The 21,045-nt window shown below is 38.8% G+C and overlaps 2 protein-coding genes and 1 long non-coding RNA gene across 4 annotated transcripts in view; 2 read left to right on the top strand and 1 right to left on the bottom strand.

The window, feature by feature from the left end:
• Positions 1 to 14,645, top strand: part of RHOBTB3 (Rho related BTB domain containing 3) — a 24,056-nt gene extending 9,411 nt beyond the window's left edge. Inside the window, exons 4-12 of one of the 2 annotated variants that reach the window (XM_065745597.1) lie at positions 1,137 to 1,285; positions 3,232 to 3,343; positions 4,082 to 4,447; positions 5,879 to 5,991; positions 7,105 to 7,216; positions 8,997 to 9,170; positions 10,369 to 10,535; positions 11,925 to 12,021; positions 14,250 to 14,645. In XM_065745597.1, the coding sequence (XP_065601669.1) occupies positions 1,137 to 1,285; positions 3,232 to 3,343; positions 4,082 to 4,447; positions 5,879 to 5,991; positions 7,105 to 7,216; positions 8,997 to 9,170; positions 10,369 to 10,535; positions 11,925 to 12,021; positions 14,250 to 14,365 (1,406 nt within the window). In that variant the 3' untranslated portion in view covers positions 14,366 to 14,645. Of the gene's footprint in view, positions 1 to 1,133; positions 1,286 to 3,231; positions 3,344 to 4,081; positions 4,448 to 5,878; positions 5,992 to 7,104; positions 7,217 to 8,996; positions 9,171 to 10,368; positions 10,536 to 11,924; positions 12,022 to 14,249 lie in introns of both variants that reach the window. The other variant, XM_065745596.1, reaches the window with a different exon arrangement.
• Positions 1 to 21,045, top strand: part of CAST (calpastatin) — a 356,278-nt gene that overhangs the window by 25,510 nt on the left and 309,723 nt on the right. The window lies entirely within an intron of this gene.
• Positions 10,455 to 21,045, bottom strand: LOC136054361 (uncharacterized). The gene is made up of 3 exons (XR_010622732.1): positions 20,999 to 21,045; positions 15,307 to 15,374; positions 10,455 to 10,520 (listed from the first exon to the last, which is right to left on the bottom strand). It is a non-coding gene; the product is annotated as an uncharacterized LOC136054361 (long non-coding RNA).

Raw genomic sequence — 21,045 nt, 5'->3', positions numbered from 1 at the left:
TCTGTATTATTATTATTGTTACTGCCTTCAGTAAACCACAGACAGTAATAAGGTGTTTTTATACTCTTAATTTATACAAGGGTAAGAAATCTGCCATTCTAGAGGTTACATCTTGCTGAGCTGGTGCTGAGCTTCCCCAGCTCCTTCTCTTACCTGTGCTTGCTATCTGGGGCCCACGACCCTGCCAGCGTGGCAGGCTGCTGCTACCATTTTCCCTGTCCAGTTTTTCCCTGCCTCCTTCCATGTCCTGGCTCAGTGTGGGAGAGGTCTGGCTGCGACCTGCTTGGGCTCACAGAGAGCCCTTTTGTTTCCGAGCAGTATGTGTGAGCACAGCAGCTTGCTTGCACAATTACTAAGAGCTTAATCCTTTGCCACAGCAAATGCTGCTGCCAAAAGAAATAAAAAAGGCTATCTTAATGCATGCTATCCATGGGTCAGAGCAATGGAAACTAGTCTAGAGCATATGCAATGTACCTAAATGCACATTTTTACAGGTGAGTTCTTACAGACATTAAGCACAGTTGTCCTTGGGTGGCTAACAGGTTTTGATCAGTTCTTTCTTATAATCTTCAAAAAGACCAATTTTGGCATTAAAGAATATGCAGAATATATGTGAATGAGCCATGCTCTGCTGCACGTATGTGTTCACAGCAGCTGGGATAGCTAGTGGAAATTTTTCCATTACTGAATGCTGCGTGGACAGGTTGCGCTGCAACAGGCTGGAGGGTGACAGTAATGAATGGCAGCACCTACAGTCCAGAACAATGTATATGGACACAAGGACACACGGGTCCCAACCCAAACCGCATTTCTGAAGGCCCTACTTGACTTCTGTGCAGATTTCAGAACGTCCTACACAACTTGTCTGCCTGGCATTGAATTTAAATTGAATTAAATTGTATTTTAAACAATGCTAATGTAGAATAAACAGGGCTTTGTGTAGTGTTTTGCATTCTATTTTGAACTAATTACAAAGAAGTTGTTCATTTAGCCACAATTATAGATTTCTTACCAGAAAATTACTGCTTCCAACTTCCAACTTCATTACTGTCTGAGTGGAACGTCTTTACAAGTCTTTAGGAAGCAATCCAATTGCTGGAGCACAATGGCTCATGCATGTCCCTGTTTCCCAGCAGTGCCCTGTACGTGTCCGCTCTGCACCCTGGACAGGAGAAGCTGCGTCACCACCTCCGAGGGTGCCCGGCTGGCCAAGGAGTTTGGAGCAACCTACCTGGAGCTGCATGCTCTCAATGACTTCTACATACAGAAGTACTTTGGAGGCGTGGTGAGTGGGAAGCCGTGCTGTGTTCAGTGTGGCACAGTTCAGTCCAACACTGAGCTCTGTGGGTCACCTCCATACATCCCTTCCAACCTGATAAGTCTATGATATTCTGATTATTATTATTTTTTAAACTTTTATTTCTTCATTCCTTACTGTTGAATTGCTTGTGAAATGAAAATGGTAAGACTGCTGAACAGATCTTTCTGCATATTCATGTGGTTTCTCAGTTCACATTCAAGTCTTGTGGGGAGTGGCTGACAGAACTGGGATTGTTCAGTTTGAAGAGGAGGAGGATGGGGGGCTTATTGCTCTCTACAACTACCTGAAAGGAGGTGGTGGCAAGGTGGGGGTCAGCTTCTTCTCTCAGGTGACAGCAATAGGATGAGAGGTAGTGGTCTCAAGTTGTGCAAGGGGAGATTCAGGTTGGATATTAGGAAAAATTTCTTCTCAGAAACAGTGGCAGTGCAGTGGCACAGACTGCCCAGGGAGGTGGTGCAGTCACCGTCCCTGGAGGTGTTCAAGAGCTGTGCAGATGTGGTGCAGAGAGGCAGAGTTAGTGGGCATGGTAGGGATGGATTGATGGTTGGACTTGGTGATCTTAGCAGTCTTTTTCGGCTTTAATGATTCAGTGATTCTAATCTCAAGCAGAACCCAGAAAACTCAAATGAGGCAGAAGCTGAAAAGCTTATTAAATACACTTCTCCTTTATTTTCCTTTTTTCATCCACCTGGGTGCAAAGAGATCCACTGAGCGGTTTCAAATTTTCAGATTTATTTGTCTTTTCCATAAAATTATTCACATTTATATTTAATTTTCAGTTTAATGAAATGTTTCAAGCAGCATTAAAAAAAAAAAAAAAAAAAAAAAAGCTCTTCTTTTACTTCCCTGGTAGCATTTGAGTTTGGAGAAAAAAAAGTGGTTGTTTGGCACAGTGATTTCACATGATCTTCATGACTGTCCCTGATTTGATAATGCAATGTGCTTCCATGGGGTTTAGTAGCCATCTGAAATATGTGACACAACAATTAGCCGATTTTACTGGATGCATTCTTTTCTAATTAAAAACAAAGAATCCTTTCAACATCTCGTCCAAGCAGAATATCCCTCTGGTTTTTATAAAGTACAGTGTGCACCTTGGACGCTGGAAGTATTTAACACCTCCATTAACTAGAACTAAGCCACCCTTTACACCTCTTTGCTCTTGTAAAACAGGCCATTTCACCTGAAGTGCAGTTTTACTGCAGTGATCATGCTTGCTGTGTGCTGTGGTAAAACAAACCTTACTCACACAGAACATATTTTAATGTGACTTTTCCAGAAGGCACAGTACTGCACAGGTGTCCAACCTCTTGGCTTGCCTGGGCCACATTGAAAGAAGAGGAATCATCTCAGGCTGCATATAAAATATATGACCTAGTTAATGTAAACAAGTAGCAAAACCTCTTCACTTTTTTATATTTTTCATTACAATATTAAAAAAAAAAAAAAGGAGGACAACAGAAAAATAAAACCAGTGGATCAGACACATACACACTGGTGTTGTGTGGTGCTGGTTAGTTGCAAGCTGAAGAGCTCATGTATGGCTTTGGTGTTTCCATTATTTGCACCTGATCACTACTTATGAAGTTTTACTATTCTCTGTACTTATGTAATTCACAGCCACTGAAAGTTGATAAACTGGATATCTTTGTACCTGTCATTTTTGAGGAGACTAAATGCAAGAGGAAAAAAAACACTGCCATTTGAATAAGCAATCTTTCAAATTATGCCAGGTCCAGTTCAGTTTGGTACATCATACTGATAAAGAAGTGCTAGGACGCTGGCAACCTGGATAACTGTACTGTCATCCACTTCAGTACTCCATATAGCATCCCCTTGTTGTCCTTAGTTTCATGCCTAGTGTGTTCTTAAATTAATAGGACCTGTTAAAAATATGCTTCCTGTTCCAGCTGGAATATTTTATGATCCAAAGTTTGAATCAGAAGTCATCTGAAAAAATGAAGAAAAGAAAAAAGACCCAGAAGTGCCATCGGGTGCAACCTCCTCAGCTGGAACAGCCAGGTGCTTACTGATGTCTGTCCTTTATATGCAATTAACAGTTTGTAGTAATTATTCTGAGCTGCGATAGCTGTCATCAGATATTCTGATTCTGTTGCTGTAGTCGGGCTATAGCTTAGTACTGGTTTAATTAGTGTAGAGAAAACTGTATACTTTATGTGAACTTTCATATATTTTAGACAAAAATAATAGGTGTCAATTTCTCACACCCTTGACAAGATAAAAGACGAATGTACATATTAAAAAAAGCTTTACGTGAAAGCTTTACAGATAAATTATAAAAGGCAGTCAATAGCTAATGCTTTGTTGTTCTAGAATTTCAGCAAGTAACTTATTTGCTGAAAATAAAACAAGGGGAAAGTGTGTACAGCTGCACTTGAGCTCCTGCATCTAGTTTCTAAGCATCTGATGCATGCATCCTGAGCAATAATTATTGATGAGTGTTTCCTTTTCAGCATGCATTCATCTTTTCCTATATCTACTAGAAACTCACTCAGAGGTTTGGGATTCGTTGCCAAGGGGTGTTTTGAACTTGGGTTTTCTAAGAGGGTGACATCTTTTACTGTACACATTCTACTGGATATTTCCACCGTTACAGCAATTTACTAAGTGTATTCGAACTGCATGTAAGATTTTTTCTTGTCAATCCACTTTTCACAAACTGTCCTTGAACTGACAAGATTTCTGAGAAGATGATAGTAATTGCCATAATTTTACAGACCAGCTTCTTAATTTTCACAGAAAAAATGCCCATTTTAAAAGGTGAAGCCTCTCACTACGACTCCGACCTGCACAATTTACTATTCTGCTGCCAGTGTGCAGATGTGGCCTTTTACTCTGAAGACTGCAGCAAAGTGGTGGAAGCTCACAAGGTCATCCTGTGCTCTGTGAGCCACGTCTTCATGCTGCTCTTTGATGTGAAGAGTCCTGCAGACATCCACGACCCCTCCATCCTTCGGACAGCACAGAGCCTCTTTGCAGTGGAGGATGGGGCTGGGCTGCCCACCCCTCATGGCCTGCCACCGTGCAGTGTGCCTGTGAGGGTGGTCGTTAAGGACCCTTCCTTCTGCTCCTGTCTGTCAGACATCCTGCACTTCATCTACTCAGGTACCCTTTGAGAATGGGCCTAGCTACTCAGTTCTGCTGCTGCTGCAAATGTCCTGCTCAGCAGCACGTGTATGAGCTGAGGAAGTGTGCTTCAGCTGTCATTGGGTCATGTCACATTGCTGCTCCTATTTTATCCTTGTGGGATAAAAGTGTGAATATGAAAGAAGCCCTATAGCTAGGTTTAATTTTAAAAAGTAAATTAGCTCTTATTCCTGATCTAATGAACAGAAATTAAGCTCAGTACTTCACTGAACAATTTCCACAAGCTAACACCAATTATATTTCAAAGCTTTACCATCAAAACCTAGAACTTGTGAAACTTTCACATTTCAAGGTTTTACAATACTTTTAAAAAACATTGAAATTGACTGCATATTCTAAACACATAGAAGAGAATGCAGGGTTACAGTGGTAAAACTGTCTTGTTTTCTCTTCTAGATATGGTGCTACTCCAGAGAAAACAGTGATAACTGGTCTGAATGTAGAATTCTTCTATATATTTTATGTATTTTCCTATGAATTAAATCTAGGCAGTGATCTCACCTAAATGAGATTTAGCCATCCAGATGCCAAAAAGCTCCAGGTGTCCTTGAAACTTAACACAGCAAAGTGTATAAGGATAAAATCTGCGCTTTTGTAATTTTTCCTTTGGCTACTGTCACCTGAACTGCAGTTCAGATTTAGCAAGACTGTTATGTATTGTAAATAGTATTTGACAGTTCAAGCCTTCAGAGCTTTCATAGGCCAGCAGATGGACATTTCAACTCCAACCAACTTTTGAAATGTTTAGCTTAGATTGATTTTTTGAAAGAAAGCTGTTGAGATACATAACAGAGTGAGTCTGAAAGCCAGGAATAAAGAAGTATGTTGCAAGCCATGTGTTTTTCTAAACTGCCAGTACTGAGAACATGACTGAGCACTGAACTTTTTTGCTTGAGGCACCTGCGAAGCAATTCAGATTCTTTTGAAGTCTCATAAATAATAAATATAAAATAATATAAAATAATAAATTCAGTATTGAATGCTTTCCTGCAATATGTGATGGTTGAGATGGAAGGATTCACAGAAAAACATTCTGAAAGCAATCTCTTGCTGATCACAGAATCATAGGAATTGGAAAGGACCTCTGGTGAACATCTAGTCCAATCTCCCTGCTAAACCAGTTTGCCTAGAGTAGATCACAGAGGAAAGAGTCCTGACCCCTCAACCACACTGTCCATACTTGGTAGCATCTCTCTGTGTTAACTTACCAAGAAGGCTTGACTGGCAGAACTGCATCTTTGATTTTCTATGCATAAATATGCAGCTGATTTATGTGCAAGAAATGTACTATCTGCAGGATGTTTTTGGCATTGATAGCAACATTTTCTCTGCCTGCTGAGTCGTGTGCCTTGTCTATTTATAAACCATCTTTACCTGGTTTCCTGACAGGTGCTTTCCAGTGGGAGCAATTAGAAGAAGATATAAAAAAGAGGCTGAAAGATTCTGAAAAAACTGAACATGTACTTGAGAAAGTTAAATGTATCCTGAAGGCTCCAGGGAAGGTACATCTAACTCACTTGGGGTAATGTGTAGAAATAGCTACTTAAGTTCTCAGAAAATTCTTCCTTTTCAGTCTGCATTTTACACTTAATTTGCACACTCTTCTATTGCTTCGTAAATAGGTTGTTCATGTGAATTTACAACAGAGAAACGTAGAGATGCTGAGGTAACCTGCTGAATTAATGTAACCACTAAAAAACACATAAGTAGATCTCCTAACAGAACTACTTTATTTATAGCTTCGTGCATTGATTAACAATATGATGATGTGATCCTAATTCTTGTGAAGTTAGGGCTGCCCGGGAGAGCTTTACTTTCCTGAGTAGGCGCCAGAAGTGTTGCTTCTGCAGGAGACAGGAAGAATTGATTCCCCTTAAGAATGTGATGCAGAATTCTGCCTAGTGCTTAAGGTGTTTAATTCAGCAAGTGACTTCGTGTTAAAATACTGTTTATGTAAAATCAATTGTGGCAATAGAAACTTGCAGTATAGAATTAGTTTTAACAGCCTTTTACTCACAGCTTTTATATATTGTCCAATACTATAGCACTTGCACAAAGTATTTCTGTTGCAAATGGGAAGTCGTCTTGTCTTGAAATCAAGATCAACAGTATATAGATCAGAAGTTATTGATCCATTCTGAGCTTCTGATCTTTCTGCTGTGGGCTTGTCAGTCCTATGTGTCTACACATAAACAGTTCACAGGTTTGGAAAAATAAAGCCCTGAAAACTTGTAAGATAATAAGCCCAGGCTGTTATTTTTTTATTTGTTTGCTTGTGTTTTTGGGAGGACAGGATTGAGTTTTGTTTGTAGTTGTTTTCTTTATGGCTTTTGTTATACGTTTGGAACACTTTTATTTGAAGCTTAAATTTTGTTTCTGCAAAACTATGAGGACTAGAAGTGAATTGGGCCTGGGGCTGAAATGATAAGGGGGGTTGCAGAGTTGCAGATGTAAAGGATGCTGTTGGGTAGAGTTACATAAAGCAGAGAGTGAAAGTCTGTTGCTTAGTTTCCCTGCATAAATAATGTCTTGTGATCACTTTTTTTTTTTTTTTTTTTTTTTTTTTTCTGTTGGCAACTGTAAATGATAACTATTATTGATCATTTAATTTTCAGTTAAACAGCTTTCAGGACTGTCGATCTCAGCAGATAAAGCGGCTGTATAATACTTCTCTCAGGCTGTTCTTTAACACGCCTGTCCTGGCAGATGTCATCTTCACAATACAAGGTACCTCTGCTCTTCTGTGTCCAGCACTTCTTCCCTCTGAAAGGAAGTGGGAGGTGGCAGAAACTGTGTTTTCAAAAGTGTATGTTTTTGTAAGAAGAATTAGATTGTGTTGTAAATGCTAATGATTTTCTCATGCCCACTCTTCATGCAGAAATGATCTTTTAGAGTTAGACGGTTGCTCACTTATTTTAGCTTCAAGTCTCAGAGCCAAATACGAGGCATGTATCTCTCAAAAAAATAAGCAGATGGAGGCAGGCAGCTTTCTTCCAAGTGTTCTGTTTAGTAACATTTTAAAAACAAACAAAAAAAAATTGAAAATGATAATGAAAACAAAATCCAAATGTTGAATCTACAACCATGAGCAATTCAGCTTAGTGACCCATTCCTGTGAGAGGTCCTGAGGGAATCTGATGAAAATATAACACTGTTGTATATTTTACAGAACAAAAATTACTGCCAATGGACTCAACTTGTTTTTTTTTTAAAAAAAAAAGCTCACTTGTCCAATAAGAAAATGTGGACTTATTTTTTTTAATATCTGATAAATCTTCCAAGATTTCTCACTAATTCAAAAATCACAATTAAATTAAGATTGAATAATTGCTAAGTGATACTCCATATAGTATAATGTTTTTCAGGCAAACACGTATTTATTCTGCAACTAATTCCTTGAATACTGAGAGTTTCTCTAAGCTTCCCAGCTTGTAAACATACTTGTGCAGCATAGAAGCCTATTATGTTGAAAACTTCAGTAGGTAAATCTACTGCATGGACTTGCATAAAGGCAGACTTATTTTACATAGCATCTAAATCACGCTGTACTCCAAGTACATGTAACACAGTATAAGACCACTGACATTTCCTCTGTCTGTATAGAAATGTTTAATAGCTGCTTGCAGCTCAGGAGTTAAGGAAATAGAAACACCAGTGAACAGAAAGAGAACAGAAATGAGGAAGTGCCAGATGTTACAGAAAATTTGGGTAGGTGGCAAGGTTGTAGTTGAGGAGGAAATTAACACTGGCTTCTATTAGGCACATGTGGTGTATTTATCTTACCTGTCAGTTGATGTGTTTCTTACAATTGGATGAAATAATGCATCTCTGACTCAAATCCTCATTCTTTTGGTGGTTGCTCTCCTGCTCTCAGGCAGGACTGCTGAGTTCAGCTGAATTCTGAGGAAGTCTGGGTGCTGGCACTGATGTCTTTGGCTATAGGCATGTTCAAGAGGAGTCTGAAAAACCCTGCTGCTTTCTATGTCTTCCAAACACTGTAGTGGAGCACATAATTCACTTGTAAATATTATAAAACAGATTGTTACCAATTGGGTTGCTGATGAACATGCAATTACTTGTGTACATAGTAATTCACAACACTGAATATTTATACCAGGGACCAGAGTTCATTTATCACAAACTGGTATAGCTCCACTGGTTTGTACTTTATACTACTTAAAGGCCTGTTTGTAGTAGATAGAATGTTGACCTATTTGTAACACACTTTGTCACAAGCAAATTGTAAGAAGAAATTTGGTATTTCTTTTTAAGATCTTATCTAGTAACATGATGCTTGAGTTTGCTAGTGGCTACTACATAAATGTATACATCCTAAATGGTATATGCTGAAATTATTACTAGTTATCAGTATGACATTGTTAATTTTCAACACAAAAATTGCTTAGAATCATCATAGGTGATGTATACACTCTGAAAAAATGGAAGATTTATCAAGATCAGACCGTGTGTATAAATTTGTTGTGGATTTTTCTCTTGCATCCTGCAGGTGCAACTGTACCAGCCCACAGAGCAGTTCTGGTAGCTCGCTGTGAGGTAATGGCAGCTATGTTTAATGGTAATTATCTAGAAGCAAATAGTATTCTTGTTCCGGTGTATGGGGTTTCCAAAGACACTTTCCTCTCCTTTCTAGAGTATCTTTATACCGACTCCTGCTGTCCAGGTAAGAAAATTTAAAATATTTACATTTTTCCGCATTGATTTATTGAGAATGAAATGATAGAAAGCAGTGTGACAGCATTTATTGCATTAAGGAATGCCCATATGCTCCTGTGCAATGTCTCAAGAAAGAAAAATAGTCAGCATTAAAAAAATATATCAGTATTATTCAAGTAAAACCAATAAGCAAAGAGGGCAATTATGACTAATAAAACACTATGCTCATTTTATGCTTACATAGGAAGACTGGAAAATAAAGAGTGAAATTTTGCTTCTGGCCCATGATACCATTTTGAATTCCCTATACATCAAAGTAGAATTGCTATCTAATCCGAATTCTGGGTTTTATTTCAAAATTTTCATTTTGCTTGGCATATATTTTGTGATGCTTTGTATAAATAAAGTTAACTTGTATGAATGCCTTATTGATGTACATTGATATCTTACCTGCATATAAAGCACTTCTAATTATACTTAAACTGGGGTATTTGTCAAGAATAATGAATCAAAATACTCTTTATTTCTCATCTTTTATCATTTTCAATGAGAAGTAAAGCCTTTTTAAATATGAAATGTGAATTAAATACAGATAATCTTCCTTTGATAGAATGAATGATGGTTGATGTATGTAATTTTCTTTCTTTATTTTTTCTTCCTCTTAAATAAGTCTATTTTGCTGTTAGTTTTTTCATGTTTCCCTTCTAAGTCCTCCTAACATTTTACTGTCCATTGAGTTAAATTTGCAACCTGTACGGCGTTTTCTTAATAATTTGCTGCCTTTTCAGTCTCTTTTTCTCTTACAAGAATTGCAGACTCTCTTGTTTTTGTTGTTGTTGTTGTTGGTTTTTTTTTGTTTTGTTTTGTTTTACAAACTTTCATCATTTAAATTATTACTAGCTTTAAAGAGATCAGCAGCAATTAATTTATCATCGTGAAGACATATGGGATTGACTACAGTTTATTATACCTGCCTTCTAAACTTTTACAAACTACTCTTCTTCCTGATACGTAAATAGTTTACCAGGAGAAAAGACGGTGATGAAACAAGTCTATGATAATAATAATGAAAAATAAAAGAATGTAACAGCATTTTGATTTCCTGTTCATAACTAAGTGTTTAAAAGATCAGTCTGTGAAAAGCAGCTTCAGTCATCTTCTCAGAAGAGTAAAATACGTGTAACTGATGTTCTGTTGTTTTTCAGCCAGTATTCTCCAAGCTATGTCCCTCTTGATCTGTGCAGAGATGTACCAAGTAATGAGGCTGCAGCATATCTGCGAGCTGTACATTATCACACAGCTTCAGAGCATGCCTAGTAGAGAACTGGCATCCACAAGTCTCAGCATCGTCAGCCTGCTCAAAAAAGCAAAGGTATGACTTTCTTGTAGCAAAGAAGAATACATATGTTCACTGTTGCTTGGTGGGAGGGAGAGGAAGTGTTTTATTCTAAAAAATGAAGCTGTTAAGTTATCAATTATCTTAATATTTTCACTTCTGAGGACAAGAGTTGATTTATATACGGGTGCTTAGGGATTTCTGGTGGCCCAGTGGTGGCAAAAAAAGAGAACTTCCTCGGCCTTTTATTGCAGAATGTGAAATACCACATTCTGTGCAATTTTCTTCACCAGTGACACATTGCAGTAATTCAGTTTTGTTGTTCTTTCTGCCAAAAAGGTATGTTTAAGACAACTGAAGATGCATTACTTCTCCTTATAGTCAAAAAAGTCAAAAGCTGTCACAGAAAATCTCATCTGATTGCTAGATATTGAGCGAAAAGGTCAGAGGCTGAAAAAAAGGTAGATTGAAAAGGAGAAAGTAAGGGCAGATTTGGGAAGCAAAAGAGAAAAACAAAATGTTTACAAGTCTCGGGAAGGATATTGTCTTAAAGAAATGGGGTTTTGTGGAGAATAAATAGCAGCATGCCACATTCATGAAGTGAGGAAAAAGCAAATTAAGATGATCATATTTGAAAAATACTTAAATAAGCAACCTGATGATATATATATTGATATATATCAATTATCCCTTTTTTCCTATAAATATAAATGTTTTAATTGGCAAAACAAATGAAATAGCTGGTCTCTCCGTTTCTGTGTTTCTAAAAGAGACAGGACACCATTTTACTTGCTGCCATCCTCTCCTTGCATATGTATTAAATTGTTTGACTATTATTTATAACATTTTTTAAAAGGTAGTTTCTAGAAAGCAGTTTTTAAAAAATGTTCTCCTTTTGTGCCAGTGTTTGCATGTGTCCCATGATCTTTCCATCACTGGCAGAACTTAAAATCTCATCAGCTTTTTAACTGTGCGAATTATGGCACTAGGCTTTGTTGCTGCTCTAGAATTGGTCCAAATCATCTAAGTGCAACCAGGACACTCACACAGGAGAAAACATCCAGATCCAATCCTGCCCCTGAGGGGTTCAAGCTGCAAGAGTTAACTAGCTCATTGAGGCAAAGGAGAGGCAGAGGATCTTCCTCACCTTCGTTTTTCTGAAGCTCCACTGCTATGCAAAAGCCAAAAATATCAAGAAGGAGAGGAGACCCAGGAGTTAGGTCAGACAGTGGAGGAGGGAAGTTTTGTCATTCATTCCTGGGTCTGCATCTATTTATGTATTTCTGTCAATGGCCCTTACAGCTTCTCCTTTGACTTTGTTCAATGCAATGCCATGTTAATAGTGGTAATCTGAAATATTTTGTCATGGGCAGCCTTTTAGACTTGATAGTATTAAATTGTTTTGTTTGTATTTCCTTCTTGCAGTTTCACAATTCCGACTGCCTTTCCACTTGGCTTCTTCACTTTATTGCCACTAACTACCTCATCTTCAGTCAAAAGCCTGAATTTCAAGATCTTTCAGGTAGCTGTCATCAATTTCTTTTAAAAAAAATACTTATTTTTAAATTCTGCTGAGACCAGAAGTGAGATAACTGACTAATAATACTTCTGCATGTGAAGAAGACTAGGACTTCTCTCGATATACTGTGTGGACCAATCCAAAATCTGTTGGAATCAGATGATCCACCACCTCATTGTGAGTCTCACAATGAGACACATAAAGAGCTGCACAGTCAGCCCACATACATTTATCTTTTGATTCCTGTTGTGATGACCAGCATAGCCAATCCCTTCTGTAGCTGAATCAGCTTGGGCACTCTGATGGTAGACAGTAGGATCCTTTCCAGCAGATCTTTTGATATCAACTGACCAATTAATAAACACTGAAGTAAATAAACACAGATTCTTCCAGTGAATTTATACTTATTTATAGAAATAACTTCATATATTTGTATCCTGACATGCAGTTTTAGACTTGTCCATTGCTTAGGTTTTTTTAACCTCTTTCTGTCACTCTGATGAATGTGATCTTGACAGGTGCAACTCTTTCAACCAAAATTGATTAAAAGTCTTCTTTCCTTGTTTGCAAGACTTACATATCTATGTGTGATGACTGTTAGATTGTGACTGCTAGAATCAGAGAAAGGAGTGCTAGGTCCTCCCTGCTTTGTTTGGACCTGAGTTTCACTCTCTGTGGGCCGTCTGCCCTTCTTCTGAAACACCCATTTTGTACAGCCAGAATCAGATGATGAGTGAGAGCAGAACAGCTATGCTGGTGGATGTCACTGACATGGAGACTGATGGTTGATTCCTTCTGATTCAGGTGTCAGAGTGTGTTTGAACCACACTCCCTTCGGTTTCAACCATTCTGAGATTCTTGTGAAGGTGTAGGAATCAGGGTTTTCCCTCAGCTTGGTGGAGATGGGAATTGCGTCTGGCTTTGCATTACTGAGGTTCAAGAGTACAGGGACCCAGTGGCTTATGGTTCACAGCAGAGATTCATCTAGGCAGAGCTACATTCCTATTTTACAGTTCTCTAGTAAGATAAGAAGTTTATGGGGCTGTTGTTGTTGCTACAATCATAAAATCACAGAATTAGTAAGGTTATAAAAGACCACTAAGACCATCTAGTCCAACTGTCAGCCCATCCCCCCCATGTCCACTAACCATGTTCCTCATCTGTGTGTTTCATGAACACTTCTAAGGACAATGACTCCACCACCTCCCTGGGCAGCCCGTTCCTTCATTTGTTTTCCCTCATTATATTCTGACTCAGAAAACTGACAACTCTAACCCTTTTCTCTTGTTTAGAAAGGAGATACTACCTCATTCAGAAATGCATCTGATACTCAAGTCTAGGTAGACAACCCCTGACATGGTCCACATTCATTGAGCAGGTCTTTTCACACTCAAATTACTTAATGCTGCTGCAAGGGTACTGACAGACAGGTCAATGATCTGTGGGTAGTTTTTCTAAAGCTTTTAGGTCTGATGCTGCTCCTCACTGTCAATATCAGCAGGAAAATCTTTATTAGAAGATTGTTTTCTGCTGTGGAAAGTTGTAAGGTTGCTTCTGCTTGGAAGTGCTGTTATCCAGGTGGATATGGGTCTGTACAAGCCTGCTATGATGGTGTATAGAAGTGATGCTTCTAATGGTCTGTCTGTGCTCCAGCAATGCCCAAGTAACTTGGGGATGGGCTGTAGAGTATCACCATGCCATATGTGTGCTGAGCCATTGCCTGGAGTTTCCTCCATGCCTTCACCATGCATCAAGTACTCAGAGCTGACGCAGCTGTTGGTTTCTGTAGTTTTCCAAAGCCACTGGTATGTCACTGGGGCTGAGCCAGCTGGATACCAGAATTAGCATAGAGATTGAGATACACTCCTCTGTAGTGTTTCAGCATGGAAGAGCTCTTGCAGTTGATTCCTGTGTTTAGTTATCTTCTGAGGATAAAGAATGTTCTGCTTTAGGATGATCTCCCTTCTCTCTCCAATAAGAATTATATCTGTTTTATCACAGAAATTGTTTATTACCAACAGTAGCAAGGGAACAACATCTAAAAACTTCCACGCTGTGTGTACTACAGTAAGATCTAGACAAAAGAGACAATAGTAATTTCAGCTTCACTGTTTTACTTGCATTTACATCCGTGATGCTTTTAAACAGATTTGAGAGACTTTTTGTAGCCTGTGCATCCATGCCTGTGTGTGTATGACATTTACACGTGATTCGTGTATTGCTTTGTTTAGTGGAGGAGCGTAATTTCATAGAGATGCACAGATGGCCGTCCAGTATGTACCTGAAGCAACTGGCTGAATACAGGAATTACATCCACTCTCCGAAATGCCACTGCGCAGTAATGTGAGGAGACTGAACATACTGCAAGTTCACCTCAGGTGGGATATGTCTAAATGGGGATCATATGAAGTACAATAAACGTTTTCAACAGCAAAAATGAACTCTGATGTGCCCTTGAACACTGTATGCAATACTGTAGCGCAATTACTAATATACTTCACTTTGGTAATAAATGTTTCTACTTTTTTGTTGTTTTCCTTAAAGCTGTGAGCATGAGGAATTTCTGAGGTATGAGGATTTCACATTTACAGGGTTTAAACTGGGTCATGTCGTGACTGACATCTGTTCTTTTTAATTGGATGTCGTCATCATTTTCAGCTGTTGAGGTGTTGAAAACGTATTTTTTTCTAAATCTGTGTATAGTAGAAATATTATGACCACTGCTAGGATGTTGAGAGGCCAACTAATAGCATCTCAGAGTACAAAAATTTACTACAGTTTACTGGTTTGCAAAATAAAGGGTAAAAATTAATATATGCTTTAGTAAGCATTAATTTTCTACTCCAAGTTAAGTTAGTCCTTTCTTTCAGTATAGGAATCTTATAGTCATATAATCAGATATTTTAATCCAGGGGAATGCCTATGTGTCAGTATATTCTTTAGTGCCTGCCAAATGTATAAAACTAAAAAGACTTTTTCCTCGCAGTAAATAAGGTAAGACAGCCTGCTGTCATAGTCTGCAGAGCATTTTTCTTACTGCAGTCATACTGTATGTCCATATTTTCTGAATGCATGGTTACTTTCTCGGATATAAGAAGTGAATATTGAATAATATGCAAAAGATGACCCTTCAAAAGCAGACAGCCTTTCAGAGTATGTTCTTCGTATCACAGACATGAATCATTCATTTCTCTTACCATTAATACTGTAGTATGTATTAGTACCAATGACAAATGAACCCAACACTTACACTGAGACTATCTGTCTGAGCATAGATAACTTTGTTACCTGTCTTGTACTTTTTATCAAATTCCACTTTGCCATTTACCCTTAATTTTGTTATGCGTTATCTGAGCCTAGAAAGACAAAGGAAAAACTGAAAAAATAATTACTGAGTGTTTCCCCAAATTTCACAGCAGACCATCTCAAATGTACCATGAAATTGTGACTGTGGGATGGAGACAGAACTACAAATTGTTGGAGCTGAATCCTTGCTGCTTATATGGTCTTCTTGTCTAATGTTTCATTAAATTTTCATAGACAAAGTTCACCTTCCAAATTCCATGCTAGAATCAGAGGAATGTTGTTGTTTTTCTTTCTGATGATGTTTTGCATAAGGTAGAACAATATTTTGTATTCTGGGAAAGAGAAAGTAAATTTTTTCTCTCGGCTGGCTGGCGCAGGCTGGAAATTCTGAGATTAGTTTTATATAAGAATGACAAATCACTTTCATTTTAACTTGTCATTGGGAGACCTTAGAGTTTGTTAAAAGATGAGTTATCATTGTGTCTTGCACATGTGCAGAGCATTACATTGCTTTCTCAAAATCACTAAAAAAACTGAAAAATAAGATTAGGAAAGTAATATGTTCTGCACTTAAATTTAAAGAAAGGGTTGTTATTTTTTTTTCCTAATTATGTCATTCACCTCAGTAGAAATAAAAAGTATAAATTAGCTGTCTAGATGAAACTTATATTTTCTCTGAGCACAAAGTCATGAACAAAAATAGGCACACAGCTGAACTTTACCTTGCCTGGATACCTACCTGCATGCTCAGTCAGTGTGTTTCTGTATCAGCAGCCAGCTCTATCACTGATGATAAGGTTTATATGACTCATTGTGACTTGCACAAAACTGAGGCAGACTTATGTGATTATTTCCCTGTATTGCACGCAGTCCTTAATTTTTAATGCTTTGAAAGCTTTTGCAGTGTATTGTTATTATAATTATTATTTCACTAGAAGTTAATGTTTTGCAGTAATTTAAGTTTAGATGAGGTATGATGAAATACTATTTTTAACTTTATGCAAATGTTTTGTAGACATTTAAAATAGGCTTAGTGGATATATGAACTTTGTATCCAACCAATATTTTGATATTGTGGTAATCACAGGTTTTACACAGAGAAACCAGGCAGTGTAAAGATATTATATTATTTATTCACAAGTTTACCGCATATTATTCAGGCATTAAAACAGCTTTCCACCTTACTGAGTTTCCCCATAATGCTACCTGTATCAGGTGTCAGGATCACCAGAAGGCATTGCCCTGTTGAGTTTGGTATTTGTGAATAACTCTGTGTGAATACTACGTTAGGATCTTTGATATGGTAAAAATTGAAGATGGGGAAGCAGCCGGAAATTGTTATTTAAACAAGTGAATTTGAAAAGGCAGGGGAAAACTGATGTGTTACTACTGCAGGAAATGTACAGTTCAAGATGTTTTACAGGCAATCCGCAGAGTTATCCTATTAGTAGCATCTTGTTCACATTAAAATAGACTTGCTGAGCTCTGATCAACTACATATTATAGAGGGAACTAGTTATCTGATTTTGTAACAGCCCCAGAGCTTTCTTACTCCGTGAGAATTAGGATTAGTGTCTAGACAGAACCCACAGAACCAGCAGCTGCCTCAACATAATGGCATTGAAAGCCACATTTCTTACACAGCCCTGGGGGTGGCAGGCGGAGACCCAAATGTCACAGTGCCAGTCCACAAGTGTTGTTGCACAGGCCCCAGCATCTCCTGACTCCAAGAGCACTGGGAACGTTGGGCTCTAAGAAGGAGGCAGGTGGTGAATGTGGGTAACCTTAGGCAGTGGCTGAGCAGGTTTCAGAGCGTTTGAGATTACAGTGTTGGACAGGCATCTTGGTGGAAATTTGACTTCTGAATTCTTCATTGGAGATAACTCCTGAAACTCTCCTAATTTTATAAGTGGAGTTGTATTTAGGTAATAGATTACACTGTGTAATTTTTGCCATGTATATGTGTATGCTTGTCCCAACCTAAGCCCTGTAGAGACTAATATGAAACATTTCTGCACTAATGGTTCGCACTATAATTAAAGAATCTCTGCTATAGTCCTTTGGGTATTGGCATATTTGATTTGAGAAAACAAAATTAGAAGGAAAAAGCGTTATTCCATTATGCATATGCGTTTTCTTTTAACGTGCCATGACTAAATGTACTTGTTATTAGATTTAATATTTAAAATTCTGTTACAAAATAAAAGGATTTTCTCTAGTCATTGCCATGATTACTGTCTCATTTGTGTTAGATTTGTGATTAATGTTGGAAATATTTCTATAGCTTATTAACTTACCATTTACATATGATGTGATAAGTGAGGAAAAAAATAACTTTGCACTGCAGTATTTCCCCAGGCCCTAAATTAAGGCCTTCTGCATTCAGTGATGTTTTCTTCCTCTTCATGTCAATCTGAGATGAATGCGTAAAGTTCTGGTGAACTGTTCTGTGTCAGACCAAGAGGATTTAGCTACTCCTTCATTTCTGAAGTTAGAATTACATTGCTATCTGGACTGCGAGCCATCCTCTAAGAAACCTGGATACTGTCTTCACAAACTCATATAAGAAGAGGAAATGTGTAAGGGATTTTCCATAGCTTTTCTTGTTAGTCATGAACCAGAGAGCAAGTAACCTGTGTCTTATCAGCTCCCAACAATGCTTACTATTCACAGAAAATGAGGCGTGGTGAGACAAATACTTCTGGATAAGAGGCAGGAAGGTCTCAGTATTGCAGTTCCATTGGAAAAGCCTATCCATTTGTTCCTTGCTAGCAGATGGATGCTTGCAGCACACTGCAAATGGCACAAAATGAATTCCCAACACTCAGAGGCTTGTTGCAGAAAGTCTCGCCAGAGAAGGCAGCCATCAAAGCACCTCTCTGCAACAAATGCAGTCTCCCCATGTCTTGCTTTGCCATGGGAAACAAGAGCTGCTGCTCTGGGTTTGGATGGGGCACAGCAGGGCCACACAAGGCTTTTATAGAGCCACAGAATTACAGAATGGCTGAGGCTGGAATGGACTTCTGGAGATCATCTGGTCCAAGTTCCCTGTGCAAGTAGGGACTCCCAGAACACAGTACCCAGAATTGTGTCCATAATTTTTTGTCACCATGGAAGGAGATACCACAATCTCTCTGGGCAGCTTGTCTCAGTGCTCAGTCACAATTACAATAAAGAAGTGCTTTCTGGTGGTCAGGCAAGCAGTGTAGCTCTAGCTGGGCAAGCAGGGCTAGGGTGTTGGGACATGGCAGGTTCAGTGGGGAGATGGGAAAAGAAATGAAATTGGGAGAGAATGTGAGTTGGATGTCTTGGTCAAATTTCAGTCTGCTGCTAGAAGAAGGTTTAGAAAGAAAACAGGAAATTGCTTTGGCTCACCAGAAACAAGGGGCAACATGACAGAGAAACACAGAAGCAAAAATTGGGGAAGCAAAAACCAGGGAAGAGTGCAATACCCAGTGAGCCACGTAGCAGTGGCTGTGACATGGAAGGGGCAGTGCCCTCTGCTGTAGGAGCTCACCCTGCATAGGGCCCCACTGTAGGCTGCATTGCTGCCTGGAGCTCAGGAGAAGTCGATTTAAAGTGCCATATTGAGCTTCATGTGTGAGCTTCTCAGAGTTTTAAAATTTCTTTAAAAGTCAACATTCCCCTTTCCTGATCAATCTTATTTGTTATGTTAGGACTTTTGTCCATAAGCTGTAGCAACATATTCCTGCTGCTAAATAGGAATGTATCTGAGTACATTCTAAATCCAAGCACAAAATCCATATCTGATAATGCATACTAAAATTTGGCAAGCTAGAAAAAAATTGTCTTTGATCTCTGGGAAAAATGATGAAACAGGTGCATATTTATGTTTAGCTTACCTGCCAGGCTGGGATATGTTGCTGAACCTCTACAAAAATTACTGTAAGTTGGTATCCCTCTTCTGTTCATCTCACTGAGCACTAAGCACAGTGGCAGTGAGTTACTGTGTTTGCACTGTGTACAGGATTGTACCCAGGCTGTTTGGCTGTTGGTGGGCATTTCTCTTTTGAAGCAGAAGTGTAAGCAGAGAGATTCTGCTGTTGTTTTGTTAGGAGCCATTTAACAACAAAGGTGATGGGGACATGCAAGTCTGTGAAGTACTCAGTTTCATGGTCAGATTCATTAATGTGCCATCCACCTGCCAGTGCTATCAAGATAAAAATGATGCAGCACAGTTAATTCCCATATTCACCACTGTGTTTTGTTTTTGTTTCTCTGTTTGTTTCCTGGCTGTTAGGAATTCTGGTTGTTCCATTTGCAATAAAAGCTGTAGAAACTAATTGAATGTAGAAATTAACTGAACATCCAGGAAAGACAAACAGATTTTCTGGCAGTTACAACTTTATGCCTCTCTGTCTGTGTTTGTTGCAAACCTGAATAATCCCAGCCCCTCTTAGAAACTCCAACTGCTGATGTAAATCCTATCAGTATTATTTTATTTTCACCTGTGGAAATGGGGAAAACCAGAACCACGTCCAACTAGAACCCGGTGGTCCTCAGACTGTGGATGATGTCTTAGCCAGAAAATGTTAGCATCCAGGTGATCATTCAAGTGGTCTGAGCTATTTCCTTCACACTGTTTCACTGTGAACACATTTTTCTTGAGTAGAAGAGCTGGGCATTGTGTGGGGTGATGCACAGAGATGGTGCTGTGGGTGCTTCACATTGCAGCACAGATCCTGAGGTGCTGCTGGCCTGCTGCTGGGGAGCAAAACCACAGAGGCAGAGTGTGTCAGAGTGGTCATATGCTCTAAATTTGAACTGTGTTTCACAAACAAACTGTACTGTAATAGTGCTTTTTAGGTGGTAAAATAGCTCAGAAATTGCGGAAATTGGCTTTTTGCTTTCCTCTCATAGTTCACCTTGCAAAAAGGGATGCAGTTATACAGCTAGATGGGTAAGCTCTTACATTTAATTGTTAAAAAGCACACAGAACATGTTGTTATAGGCCAAATATTTCAGCTCTTTGCTGAGACCTATGCTACAGTACTCAATTTATGACCAATGTACCCCAGAATAGCTCTCCTCAGAAGTGTTAAGCCAAAAGGGAGTCAAAGTGACTTTTTCAAGCCCTAAAAATAGACACTTTTGGCTGAAGATTTACTGAACAGTTGTTCTCATCACTGTCAGCAGTGCTCAGTACTGCCCGTCATCTGAAATCCTGTACCATCTCCACCCAGCAGGGACTCTGCAGACCTCTGAGAGCACAGGAAGAAAATTCCTACAGCAGCCTACACTCATGCTCCTGACTCAGTGGATGATCATACATTTAGACTTCGTTATTAGGTGTTAAGCTTTTCACCCAGTGGAAGTTGTAGCTGTAGAAGAGGACTGGAAACAGAAATTTTTGCCTGATCAGTGTTTTAATGCAACATAGGAAATGCTTGCACTGATCTCCTCATGTTTACTGACTGCTCTTTGCTGTGAAGAGTGTTAAGATATGCTGAACAGGCGTAAATACAAATTTGCATAAGTCATCTTAAGCTAAGACTGATTGAAATGCGATGATTGCTGTTCTGACAAGAGGTAAAGGATTTTAAACTTGCTCATAATTAAGTTTCTGTGCTTGTCATTGCCTTCTGGGCATGTCCGCAGCATCATTTCTTTATTTTCTGAGCAAAACAAAGAAAAGCAAACAAAGTTGAATCACCTGGGGAATTTACAGTGAGAGTGGGTTGCATGGCTCCTTACTGAGCT

The sequence above is a fragment of the Cyrtonyx montezumae genome, unplaced genomic scaffold (genome assembly GCF_038088225.1).
Source record: "Cyrtonyx montezumae isolate F1298 unplaced genomic scaffold, pur_monq_1.0 scaffold_36, whole genome shotgun sequence".
Classification (NCBI taxonomy): domain Eukaryota; kingdom Metazoa; phylum Chordata; class Aves; order Galliformes; family Odontophoridae; genus Cyrtonyx; species Cyrtonyx montezumae.
The sequence above is the reverse complement of the archived record's forward strand: the minus strand, read 5'-3'. Positions and strand labels throughout refer to the sequence as shown.